This window comes from Rhinopithecus roxellana, chromosome 19 (assembly GCF_007565055.1).
Source record: "Rhinopithecus roxellana isolate Shanxi Qingling chromosome 19, ASM756505v1, whole genome shotgun sequence".
In the NCBI taxonomy this organism is placed as follows: Eukaryota; Metazoa; Chordata; class Mammalia; order Primates; family Cercopithecidae; genus Rhinopithecus; species Rhinopithecus roxellana.
Genome location: NC_044567.1, coordinates 33274805 through 33287577, shown reverse-complemented (window position 1 = coordinate 33287577; position 12773 = coordinate 33274805). Strand labels below are relative to the sequence as shown.

The following is a 12773-nucleotide window of genomic DNA, read 5'->3' as shown; positions in this document are numbered from 1 at the left end:
CCCAGCCACCTGCCGTGACGCAACTTTGGTGTCTGCCCTTTTTTTTTTTTTTTTTTTTTTGAGATGGAGTCTCGCTGTATCACCCAGGCTGGAGTGCAGTGGCGCAATCTTGGCTTACCACAACCTCCGCCTCCCGGGTTCGAGCGATTCTTCTGCCTCAGCCTCCTAAGTAGCTGAGATTACAGGTGCAGGCCATCATGCTTGGCTTATTTTTGTATTTTTAGTAGAGACGGGGTTTCACCATGTTGGCCAGGCTGGTCTTGAACTCCTGGCCTCAAGTGATCTGCCGGCCTTGATCTTCCAAAGTGCTGGGATTACAGGCATGAGCCACCACGTCCAGCTGTTGTCTGCTCCATTTTAAACAAGGGAACAGGTAGAGAAGGGTCAGGAAGGGAATGGCTACCCATTTGTGGATAATTTAGGAGCCCAGAGAGGCTCTTGCCTTCATTGCCTCGCTCCTTATAGAGGGCAGCTTACCCTTTGAGGGTCGCTTGAGGAGGAGCTGATGGAAGCTGCTCTCTGTGGCCTGGCTTGTTTTCCTCCTTTGGGAGGAAGTGGCTGCACTGTCGGGGCGTGGGAGGGGATGGGCGGGGCGTGGGCTAGGCCCTTCTGGCCCTGGTCTGATGGAGGACAGGCCCCCAGGAGCCTCCTGGCCATGCTCCTGCAGGCTCTAGGGTGTGGGGTGTGCCGAGCCCTGGGCACTTAGTCCCTGAGTCTTAGGAAGCCTCTCAGAGAAAACCGCACTTACCCTGATGCGGAGCAGCAGGTCTGCGTACCAGGCCGCCAGGCCCATCATGGAGGGGTAGGCCCGGGCCACCCACGTATCAGGCACGGTGTCGTAGAAGAGAGCCGTGGACAGATCTTCCATGTCGGTCGTGATGGTCAGTTCTCCCTAGGAGACACACAGACGGAGCCCTGGGTTGGGGCCTGGGAGAGCACCAGCCCCAGTGCATGTCACGAGTTGTCAGCACAGTGTGGTTTTGTGCTGCGCCTCTCGAGACACCCTGCCTCTCGAGATACCCTGCATCAGGGCCGCGCAAGCGCTTCCTGCTAAGGAACTGTCTAGATGAGCTCCCGGGGCTGTTCTGGAACGGCCAGAACTCTGGAGAGGGAGCAGTACCATGCTGATCCCAGGGCCCGTGCTAGGCCTGGGTTGCCAGAGGCCTGGGTTTCTGCTGGTTTCGCCATCCAGCCACATCCTTGGGGCCTGGCTGACCCATGTTTACCTTCAGCCCTAGGTTCAGCTCCTTCAGTGAACGGCGCATTTCGTTGGTCAGGATGTTCATTCTTTCACATTCTTGAAAGGCGACTACCACGTAGGGGGTCTTTTCGGCTGCCTTTGCCATGATCTCAGCCATGTTGAAAGTCTCCGGAATCTTCTCCAGGATGTCGTCCAGCACGGCCTTCACCTGGAAGCCAGTCCCCAGATAGCCCGTCACTGCAAGCAGCCCAGCCCCACCCGCTGCAGGGCCAGGGAACCTGCCCAAAATGTTCCCAGTCCCAAGTCCTGGAGAGGAGGGAGGAGGCAAGTGGGGTTGCCAGAAACGCAGGGTCGTGGGTGCAGCCACACCTTTGACAAGGGGAGGGGGACTTGGCCAGCAGCTCTGAATGTTCTGATCTCACTACAAGGCCCTGCAGCTGCGGCTGTGGGTGCCTCAGGCCACCTGGCCCAGTGCCTCAGACGTTTATTCCCATGCACCGGCCTCTGGTCAAATTTAGCCAGTGGTTGAGGGATTGTGACTTTGTCCTTTACATAGGCTTTCTGTAGGGACCATGCCGGTCAAACCCTGTTAAGGAGTGGCCCACACAGTGCAGTGGTCACCTGCACCACCATCTGTCAGTCAGTTTCTAATGTCAATCGTTAGACTGAGAAGGGTCTCACATGGAGAATTCAGTCTTTACTGGGAAGCCCAGTGCTTGGCTAATACATAATAGAGCTTTTCCACATTCTATTAAGAAGTACAGGCCAGGTGCAGTGGCTCATGCCTGTAATCCCAGCACTTTGGGAGGCCGAGGCGGGTTGTTCACCTGAGATCAGGAGTTCAAGACCAGCCTGGCCAACATGGTGAAATCCTGTCTCTACCACAAATACAAAATTAGCCAGGCGTGGTGGCATGTGCCTGTAATCCCAGCTACTTGGGAGGCCGAGCCGGGAGAATCGCTTGAACCCGGGAGGCGGAGGCTGCAGTGAACCGAGATCACGCCATTGTACTCCAGCCTCGGAAACGAGAGCAAAACTCCGTCTCTTAAAAAAAAAAAAAAAAAAGCGGAGGAGGTACCCAGGAGGCCGCACAGAGCTCCCCAGACAAGTGAGAATTTGTTCAGAGCACTGACATCCCTGAGCTCTAATACTGTGAGCAGCAAGAGGACCTGCCGTCGTGGCCCCTGAGCCACCCATCTTCCTGCTCTTGACCACCTTCCTGCACATCCGGCTGCCCTGCACAAGCTGCTACTGCTGTTGTGCTGGCCGGGCCAGGGCGGGGAATGGCTGGTGCCCTCCCTGGCACTCAGCTGGGGAAGCTGGAAGACTGTAGGGCGGAGGGCTGGGGCGCTCTCGGAGCCACATCCACACCCCTGAGGATCCCTTTTGTCTGGGCCCATGCCCTCACCCGAAGCTTGCAGCTGCCATGCCTGAGGACCTGCCCACCAGCCTGTGGGTCCCAACCCAGCGTTTCTGATACCCAAGCCCAAGGCTGGGGCAGGGTGTACCTCACCAGCAAGTTCCCCTGTACTGCCGCCCCGTCCCCGGTTCTAGATCCTCCCCCTTCCTCCTGCTTGGGAGCGGTTTTAAAGATCCTGCCTTCTCCTCGCGGGACACTCCTGTGCCTGCCCCTGAGTCCGTCTCTTTTGGCTGCATTTCCAGGACAGTGCGGAACAGCTTCTCTGAGGTGACCGTCAGAAAGCCAATCTCTGCGTTGGGGTGCAGGCCATATAGGTAGGGACTCTCAGGGGGCAGGTTCTCATCGATGTATTCGTGGTAACCCTAAAAAAGAGGGCAGTTTGTAAGCAGACACAAAGCTGTGCAGGCTGAAACCCATGTCCTGTTCGTTAAGCGTTCCTTGCCAGAACGTTCCACCCACGTCTTGCTCTCTGTACAGATCCCACTTGTTTCCCAGTCCCCTTTGTGGGCTGCCCCCTGTGCTCCCAGCGACATAAAGGAAAATTCCATTCCCCCTTCCCTGAGGCTGCATTTCTTTCTTTTTTTTTAATTAAAAAAAAAAAAAAGTTTGTATTAGCCTTGTGCTTCTACGTGAGACACATTTCTCATCCTTTTATTTTGGTTGCCTGGGTTCTTACTCAGTTATTGATACTCCATTTGTGCTGCCAGGCTCTCACCGGGAGGCACGAGCCTTCATTACGTTAAGCTCCTGTTTATCTTGTCACCCTTACCTTGTAGTCCAGGTTGGGGGGGATCTGAAAGCCGGGGGCCAGCAGGACGTCTCCCTCCAGCATCTCTGTTCGGATGTATTCGGCCAGGTAGGTCCTGCACAGCCGACGGTCCCAATCATCTGTGATGTGGCCGCCATACATGATTTCACCAAAAAGGTAGCGGAGATCGTCCCAGGGCACCTGAGGAAGGATGACTGTGTGTAGGGAAAGATACGCCCCTGTGCCCCTTCTCTTCCATGAAAGAGGGTCAGGCTCAGGCAGGCAGGGTATGGGAACCCAGCCTTCGGTGCTGCGGCCTTCTCGCCCTCCAGGTCGGCCTCCTGGCCGTTTACCTTCAGGGTCGCCTGGCCCCAGGGCCACCTTTCTTCCCTGTCCCGCACCATCAGACACCAGTGTCCGGCCCCTTTGGGTTCTCTCACAAGGGGCTGTGCGGCACCTCCCTCCACCTTGGACAGCACTTCCGGAGGCGGTGCTCTCTGCACCTCCCGTGGGGCAGGTGTTTGCTGTGCTTCACTGTGCCTCAGAGGCCACAGGGCTGAAATGGAACTTGTTCCCTCTGCCTCTCCCGCTCTGTGTTACATTCGAGACTGCCCTTCATGGTCCAATTTCAACACAAGTGGTTTGATTCTGTGTGGCTCAAGGATTCACTCCAGTGCTGTCGATCTTTTGTCCACGAAGTCCCGTTAGTCACGTCTTCAGATGCATCTGGTGAGTCTCCAACCCTGTGGAAGTAGAGTCCTTCCTGGTTCTCATCCTTCTAGTAGCTCCCGTGCCTCCAGGGTCTTTGCAGTCACATAGAGGGTTTGAGCAAGTGACTTATCTGACCTAGGCTGCCTGGGCCTTAGGGAATGAAGACCAAACTCAGCAATATGGACCAGAGCACACGCCAGGCGACCACACGCCTCCCCGCTGCCGTTGCCACTGCCCTTCAGGCTTCCTTGCGGTCTCACGTCACACCTTCGCCCCGGAACACTCTTCCTTCTACAAAGCCTGGCTCATGGGCGTCCTTGCCATGAAGCCAGCCCTTGTTCCTCCCGCCTCCATGTGCCCAGTGTGGAGCCTCCTGCACAGCGCAGTTCAGCAGAAGGATGGTGGGAGCCACGGATCGAGGCCACAAATGTCATTTTAAGTTTTGTCACAACCACTTTACAAGAGGTAATTCCAACATGCAATTGGGATAAAAATAAGATAATTGACATTCGTTTTTGGTACCCAGGATGCGAAATCCTGCTGCTCACGGTCAGCTTCTCTCCAGTTCTGCACACCTGTTCTTTCCCTGAAGTCTGCAGCTCCTGAAGGGCGAGACAGATGTTTTCATAACATCACTTCCGCTGTGTGCTGCCCAGAAGAGCTGTCTTCAGATACCAGTGAGAGTTCATTGAATAAGAACCAGTTGATTAATCAATCATCTGATTTGGTCTCATGAGTTTATATACATATGTATATATTTTTTAGGTTGCTTACTTTTGAGATGGAGTCTCGCTCTGTTGCCCAGGCTGGAGTGCAGTGGCGCAGTCTCTGCTCACTGAAACCTCTGCCTCCAGGGTTCAAGCAATTCTGCTTCAGCTTCCTGAGTAGCTGGGATTACAGGCGCACATCACCACAGCCAGCTAATATTTTGGATTTTTAGTAGAGATGAGATTTCATTATGTTGCCCAGGCTGGTCTTGAACTCCTGACCTCAGGTGATCCGCCCGCCTCAGCCTCCCAAAGTGCTGGGATTACAGGTGTGAGCCACTGTGCCTGGCCCATATGTGTATGTGTTTTAGACAGGGTCTTGTCCCAGGCTGGAGTGCAGTGGTGCAAACATGGCTCACTGCAGCCTTGATCTGGGTTCAAGTGACCCTCCCACATCAGCCTCCCAAGTAACTGGGCCTACAGTCACTCACCACCATTCCAGACTCGTTTTTTTATTTTTCGTAGAGACAGGATCTTGCTGTGTTGGTCAGGCTGGTTTTGAACTCCTGGGCTCAAGCAGTCCTCCTGCCTCGGCCTCCCACAGTGCTGGGATTATAGACTTGGGCCACTGCACTTGGCTTGGGCCAGAGCAGGCTTTGAACATTTCCCCCCTGGTGCCAGCACTGTTTCTCACGTCAGAGGGGCAGGTGTTTAACCACCCAGGCCCTGGGAGTGCTCCAACCCCAAGGCCTCACGCAGGTAGTGGCCCCACGCAGGTAGTGGCCCCACGCAGCAGCCCCCCATGCTGCTGAGTGCCGCTTTCTTCCCATCTCTCTCCCAGTCTGTAAGAGGGCGCCCCGGCCTTGCTGTCTCAGAGCCAGGGTCCATATTGCTATTGATTTGGAGGCTGAGAGTGAGGAGGAGGACCCAGGGTTTATAGGGGTGTGCACTGCCTTCTGCCTTGGGCCTTCTGGGCAAGGGGCTCCTGGGCCTGTGCCAGGCTTAGCCTGAGTCAAAGCTTCGTAAGAACCACGTGTGGTGGGCACTGCTGCACTCTCCAGTTTATGGATGGGGCCGAGTCTTAGGAGACTGTAGATGGGGCTGCAGGGCCTAGTGGCGTATGTGCTGCTTACAGAGGACCCCCATCCAGTGAATAGCAGGTCTGGGATTCATACGCTACCGTCTGGTCCCCAACCTGTGCCCTCCCTGCTGTGTACCTTGCTCTGTGCCCCAACCTGCTGTGCCTCCTGCTGCAGACCGTTTCCGGAGGATGTGCGCCTTTCTGCTCAGTCCTCTGTGGAGTCTGCATGCGCCTTTATGCATTCTCATAATGGACACAGTACTCCCTTCTATCCAGGGAGGTTTTCTGCCCGTCCTGCTCCAAACCTGGGTTCTCTCCAGACACTGACAGAGCAATGGTGAGGCCTGCAGCCCAGGAAGCCCTGCTTGTCCTCCCCACCAAGTCCCAGCTCACACCCTGGGGTGCCAGGATTCTGGGGGAATCCCCGCCCAGGTGCAAGAGGGACAGGTAGCGTGGAGTGTGCCAACAAGCAGAAGCGGCTCCTGCAGGAGGTGGGGGCGAAGGACTGACCATTGTTACATCAGGCTGGAGAGAGCACAGATGGTGCTGCCTTTCAAGCTCTCTTTGGTTTGTGAAACCTACTTGATGTCTTTTTTTTTTTTTTTTTTTTTTTTTGAGATGGAGTCTCGCTGTCACCCAGGCTCGAGTGCAGTGGTGCGATCTCGGCTCACTGCAACCTCTGCCTCCCGAGTTCACGCCATTCTCCTGCCTCAGCCTCCCGAGTAGCTGGGACTACAGGTGCCCGACACCACGCCCGGCTAATTTTTTGTATTTTTAGTAGAGACAGGGTTTCACCGTGTTAACCAGGATGGTCTCGATCTCCTGACATCGTGATCCGCCCACCTCGGCCTCCCAAACTGCTGGGATTATAGGCGTGAGCCACCGTGCCCGGCCTACTTGATGTCTTTTAAGCCTAAGACAAAGACCAAAAGGGGAGGGAGGGAAGGAGGGAGGGAGGGATATGTTCAAGCACAGGGCCCACTCAGCCCCTCACCTTGGGGTTGGCCTCCAGGTAGTTGTAGAGCACGTTGATGGAGATGGTGAGGTCCCCGTTGTTGAAGGGGTATGACCGGTTCCAGCCCTGGGCGCCGAACTTGCGCCTCTCTGCCACCACTGCGTGGAAGTAGCACAGGGCAAAGAGGATGCACTTGAACTCCATCTCCTTGGTGCACATCTCCAGGGTGTCCTGTGGGGCACACGCTCCAGTCAGGTGTTACGGAGAGGTAGAAGTTTACACAGAAGTGCCCCTGAGGGTGACTAGCGTCCCGCCCCTGCCAGATGCTCTGCTGGGGTGGGGGCGGTGGGGGGACAAAGCTGTGGGCCGAGCGGGTCTCTATCAGACCAGCTGCAGGGAAAGCTGGGCTGTCATGACTGAGTACGATTTTCTTTCTTTCAGAAAGGCTTTTTTTTTTTTTTTTTTTTTGAGGTGGAGTCTCGCTCTGTTGCCCAGGCTGGAGTGCAGTGGCCGGATCTCAGCTCACTGCAAGCTCCGCCTCCCGGGTTCACGCCATTCTTCTGCCTCAGCCTCCCGAGTAGCTGGGACTACAGGCGCCCATCTCGCCCGGCTAGTTTTTTGTATTTTTTAGTACAGACGGGGTTTCACCGTGTTAGCCAGGATGGTCTCGATCTGCTGACCTCGTGATCCGCTCGTCTCGGCCTCCCAAAGTCCTGGGATTACAGGCTTGAGCCACAGCGCCCGGCCCAGAAAAGCTGTTTTATCCCTTTCAAGTACTTATTACAAGTTGAATTATTGATACTGCTTCCTGATAAGATCTTCCCAAATCCTGGACGTTTCGGGACTACTTTAATAAGAAAGAATGTTCCTTTGTAATTATCAACATTCCTCATCACTTACGCACAGTGTCCCAAACTCTAAAAACACCTGGTAAAGTTCCATCAGGATAGGGAATGGAATAGAGGATGGGGGATGGGATGGGGGATGGGATGGGGGGATGGGGTCGAGTCGTTTCTTAAACCTTTTTTATCTAGCTCCAGGGAAAGGCCAGCTGAGCCCCATTTGTGACTCCTAGGTCTCTGGCTTTGTGCGCTTTTACTCGTAAACCTTTGCTATGTAGTGACTCCTGAACACACAGAGGCTTCTTGAAACCAAGCTGTGCTCCACCTGCTCTGCTCAGCGGCTGGGAGTACCTCCGGGGCCAGGCACTCTGGGGGGGGCGCAGGCACAGTGGCCGAGGCTCCCGCTGGGGAGGGACAGATAAATGCCAGGGGAAGTGCCCTGGGTGGACCAAGAATGGGGCCCTGTCCTGGGCGTCATAGAAAGCCTGGCACAGGCCCCTCTGGCAACATGGACAAGAAGGGGAACAGCTAGAGTTCTATCACCTGAGTATCCCCTCCTGGGTGCCTGGGATGGAGACGGTGGGCCCAGGAGACTGGCCTGGCCAGTGCCTTTCAGACCTCAGCTCCCTGGGGAGGGCGCTGGCAGTGAACACTTGGAGAGCCAGAGTGACACCAGCAAATGGGAGACCTCACCAGCCCGCAAGGACAAGGGAAGGCCTGGTGGGTGTCACCGTCTGTCCATCCTCCAGAGTCCATCCGATCGGGTGCTTTTCACCAGCTTGCCCGCACTCAGGTCTGTGGCATCATGGACATGCAGGTTCCACCCGCCACCACTTCTTCCCCTGGGCCCTTGTTCTCAGAGGCCCACAACCCCTCAGAGGCAACTGGTCCCTGAACTTGTGAAAGGTTTCCTTACCCGCAGGTCTCAGCTGTCACTCCCTGGCCACCCACCTCCCCAGCCAGAGATGGGATGAGGCGCCACTCCATGTGCTGGCTGGCAGGGCTCCATGCTGGCTGGAAGTGAAGGCCCAGTCCTTGCCCAAGTGCCCCGATCCCTGTCACTGACTGACACTTTGCAAAATACAATAAAATGGAACACCAAAGGAAAACCGCCCCTGTGCTTGGATTCGCAGCGGTGTCGGGTCGCTGCCAAGTTGGCTAAGTGCCTCCTGGGTTTCTGCGTTGATCTCGTACAGACTGGCAGAAACCGTTCCAGGACCGGTGCTGACCTCAGGGCCGCTGTGAGCTGCATGGCCCCACAGCACCGTGTGCGTGCCCCACAGCACCATGTGCACTCTACAGCACTCATCACACTAGGGTGTGCACCCCACAGCACTCATCACACTAGGGTGCTGCTTCCAAGACGTATCCTCACGCCCCTCAGCAGGGTGCAGGCCAAGGCGGGAGGTGCGTGGTATTGATTGACTGGTTAATGGAATGGGGGACCCATTTTAAACATTTGTTTTTCTGCTTTTTCTTTTACTTTCACACTTGGACAAGGGTGTATCCTTTAAAAGCTGGTGGAAATTGTTAGTGGGTGACTCCAATATTTCCATATAAGTACTTTTTAAAAATGTATCAGGCATGGACGGCACGCATTCATGGACCGATGAAACACCCCATAGGTAGATCTTTGTTAGGGGTTATAGAAGAATACAGGGTGTCGGCCGGGCACGGTGGCTCGTGCCTATAATCCCAGCTATTTAGGAGGCCAAGGCAGGTGGATCACCTGAGGTCAGGAGTTTGAGGCCAGCCTGGCCAACATGGTGAAACCCCATCTCTACTAACAATACAAACAAACTAGCCAGGCATGGTGATGGGTGCCTGTAATCCCAGCTACTTGGGAGGCTGAGGCAGGAGAATTGCTTGAACCCAGGAGGCAGAGGTTTCAGTGAGCCAAGGTCACGCCCTTTCACCCTAGCCTGGGCAACAAGAGTGGGACTCCGTCTCAAAAAAAAAAAAAAAAGAAGAAGAATACAGGGTGTCAAACCTCAAAAAGGTTTTAGGCTCCACTTGGGAGATCAAGTTTGTGCACAGAAAAAGTTGAAGACAGAGAAAATGCTGAGGTGCCAAAAGGAGAAATATCGACATGAGGACCTGCAGACAGGAGCACCCCCGAGGACAAGAGTGGCCAGGATTTGGGAGCCCAAGGCAGGTGGATCACCTGAGATCAGGAGTTTGAGATCAGCCTGGCCAACATGGCAAAACCCCGTCTCTACTAGAAATACACAAATTAGCTGGGTGTGGTGGTGCATGCAAGTAATCCCAGCTACTCGGGAGTCTGAGGCACAAGAATTGCTTGAACCTGGGAGGTGGAGGTTGCAGTGAGTCGAGATAGCACCACTGCACTCCAGCCTGGGTGACAGAGTGAGACTCCATCTCAAAAACAAACAAAAACCGCAGCCAGGAAGGCTGTGGAGAAGGTGGCATTTGAGGGAAGCCTTGAGGTCTCTGAGGGAAGAGTCAGTGAGGTCAGACCCCAGGCAGATGCACAAGTGGGATCCCAGCCAAGGAGGGTTCTCGAGTCCCAGGTGCCAGGCAGGCCAGGCCTTCCCCCTCCGCCCCAGAGGCAGCCAGCGGCCGCTGCAGCTGAGTAGGAGCCAGGCTCCCTAGTCGGCTGCGTTTTGGCAGCTGTTCCTGCTGATGGTGGATCAGAGGGGTTGAAGGCAAGGAAACCCAGTCATGCGTCCAGAGCCCCAGCAAGTACAGCGTCCCCATCTTCCCTGGTTACCCACAGCCTCCAGCAGTGGGACTCCGTACTTCCAGGAAAGCTGACCAACCTCCAGGGAGGTTGACTCCCCACGGAGCTTGGCCCCAATTCCAAGGACCAGTCATGACGTGTTCCATGCTCTTCAAGCACAATGGACAGCATCTACCAGCCTTCATTTGCAGGTTCATAGAACTGATTAAAAACTATGTGTTTCTGCATCTAAAGTTTTAAGTAATAAATGTGCCACAGCACCTGAAATGATTTGCATGTTTCTGCCTTTTAGGAATATGTTGATTTTGACTGAGAGGGGTGTGTGGACAGGGGAAACCCAGAGGGGAGGTGTCCCCAGAGTTCAGAGTGGTCCTCAGTGGTCCTCGGGGCCCCAAGGGATGGATGCCAGGCCCTGGCATGGGATGGTGAGGCAGCCCGAGCAGGCATGGCCTTACCTGGGTGAACAGGTCCAGGGCCTTGTGCAGGTTGGCATGCATGCCCGTGGGGGGTTCGTTGGTGATCTTGATGGCATTCTCCAGGATGCCCTGGGGGATGATGTGGGTCTCGGGGCTGGGGGCAGGCTCCGCGCTGATGAACACCCGGTAATCCTCATGGCTACCCGTGCTGTAGCGCTCCAGCTTCTTGTCCAGCGTCCCCAGCCACCGGGCCACCAGGTGGATGTTCTGCAGCCAAGACCAGAGGCTGGTTACATGCTTTCCCCGGCCCCGAGCCCACAAGGACAGGCAGGCACGTGGCTGTGTTCCCTGGTGAGGGCAGGGCTCTTCTGCCAGGACCCCACACTTGCCTCGTGCTGGCACTGCCCCACCCCCCACCAGTCCACCCTAACCAGGTGCTGGGCATGCCAGGATGTCTTCAGTGAAGGAACTGAGGCCCCAGAATTGATTTTTGTGTTCAATGAATTGGAAACCTCCAGCCTTACGGTGAGTCCTTTGTGTCCTCCCTGGCATAAGGCTGAGATTCTGTGGTCCCCACCCCTCCTCTTGAAGCCGAGGGCTTCCCACCGGGGCCAGGCTTAGCCCTGTGGATTGAGGTCAACACACACTGTAAGACCTGTGGAAGCCGGGACAGGCCCAGAGGCGCTCGAGGACAAGCGGTAGTGAGGAGGGGTCTTGGGCGGGCTCCAGGGCTGAGGAGGGGCGGTCGTGCTAGGGTTTAACCAAAAGTGCAGAGAGCATCTCCTGGGCGCTCTGGGCTTTGCTGCCTGCCCCAAGCGAGTAGGAGGAGGAGGGATGCTTTTGTCAATCCAGCATTTGTTGTTTATTTTTTTATTTTTTTGAAACGGAGTCTCTCTCTGTCGCCCAGGCTGGAGTGCAGTGGCACGATCTTGGCTCACTGCAACCTCTGCCTCCGGGTTCAAGCGATTTTCCTGCCTCAGCCTCCCGAGTAGCTGGGATTACAGGCGTGCGCCACCATGCTTGGCTAATTTTTGTATTTTTAGTAGAGACGGGGTTTTGCCATGTTGGTGAGGCTGGTCTCCAACTCCTGACCTCAGGTGATCTGTCTGCCTCGGCCTCCCAAAGTGCTGGGATTACAGGTGTGAGCCACTGTGCCCGACCATTTGTTGTTTAAATAATCTCTGTTTGGGGTAGTCTCGTATAAAGTCCAGCTTCCCTCTCACCGTTGAATCCACACTTTCCTCTGGGCAGTCATGGTGCCCCACATCACCCGGCTGACCCCAGCAGAGCCGACACTGGGGGTGCCTCCTCCTTCAGTGGTATTAGGATTTCCACCCACATTTCTGAATGCAAACTATACATCCTGGTTCCTGCCGGGCCTTCTGGCCCATCCCCACGGTCGCCTCAGTGCGGGGAGCCCTTACCCCGCAGTGCTGGGCGCCCTTGCCCCGCAGTGCTGGGCGCCCTTGCCCCGCAGTGCTGGGCGCCCTTGCCCCGCAGTGCTGGGAGCCCTTGCCCCGCAGTGCTGGGCGCCCGTACCCCGCAGTGCTGGGCGCCCGTACCCCGCAGTGCTGGGCGCCCTTACCCCGCAGTGCTGGGCGCCCTTACCCGGCAGTGCTGGGAGCCCTTACCCGGCAGTGCTGGGCGCCCTTACCCTGCAGTGCTGGGCGCCCTTACCCCGCAGTGCTGGGCCCCTCGTACCTGCAGAATGACCCAGTGTCCTTTCTCTGCAGCCACATCCAGAGCGTCCTCAGCCACCACTTCTTGTCCCTGCCCCAGGGACACATTATGGAGTTTTCCATTGTCTATGGTAAACCCTAGTTTTTTTCCTAAAGAAAAACAGGAAAAAACACCAGGTAATTAAACGACACGGTTCAGACTCTGTGATGTGCAGCCAGGAACTCCACATACCTCCCTCATTCAGGTGAAATACACATAACCTAAAACCTGCCGTTTAAAAACCATCCTAAAGCGTACAATGCACTGACGTT

The 12773-nt window shown here is 55.7% G+C and overlaps 2 protein-coding genes across 4 annotated transcripts in view; one reads left to right on the top strand and one right to left on the bottom strand.

Moving 5' to 3' along the window:
• Window positions 1–12773, bottom strand: part of DNAH17 (dynein axonemal heavy chain 17) — a 219450-nt gene that overhangs the window by 4911 nt on the left and 201766 nt on the right. The window contains 7 exon segments of the mRNA XM_030922525.1: window positions 749–892; window positions 1227–1409; window positions 2801–2983; window positions 3391–3570; window positions 6863–7054; window positions 10822–11049; window positions 12484–12611. Coding sequence (XP_030778385.1) covers window positions 749–892; window positions 1227–1409; window positions 2801–2983; window positions 3391–3570; window positions 6863–7054; window positions 10822–11049; window positions 12484–12611 — 1238 coding nt within the window.
• PGS1 (phosphatidylglycerophosphate synthase 1) overlaps window positions 1–12773 on the top strand; it is a 70476-nt gene that overhangs the window by 50946 nt on the left and 6757 nt on the right. The window contains exon 10 of one of the 3 annotated variants that reach the window (XM_030922529.1): window positions 1233–1360. The exons of the other annotated variants lie outside the window; for them this stretch is intronic. The gene's annotated coding sequence lies outside the window, so the exon portion shown is untranslated. Of the gene's footprint in view, window positions 1–1232; window positions 1361–12773 lie in introns of those variants that run through there. 3 annotated transcript variants of the gene reach the window in all.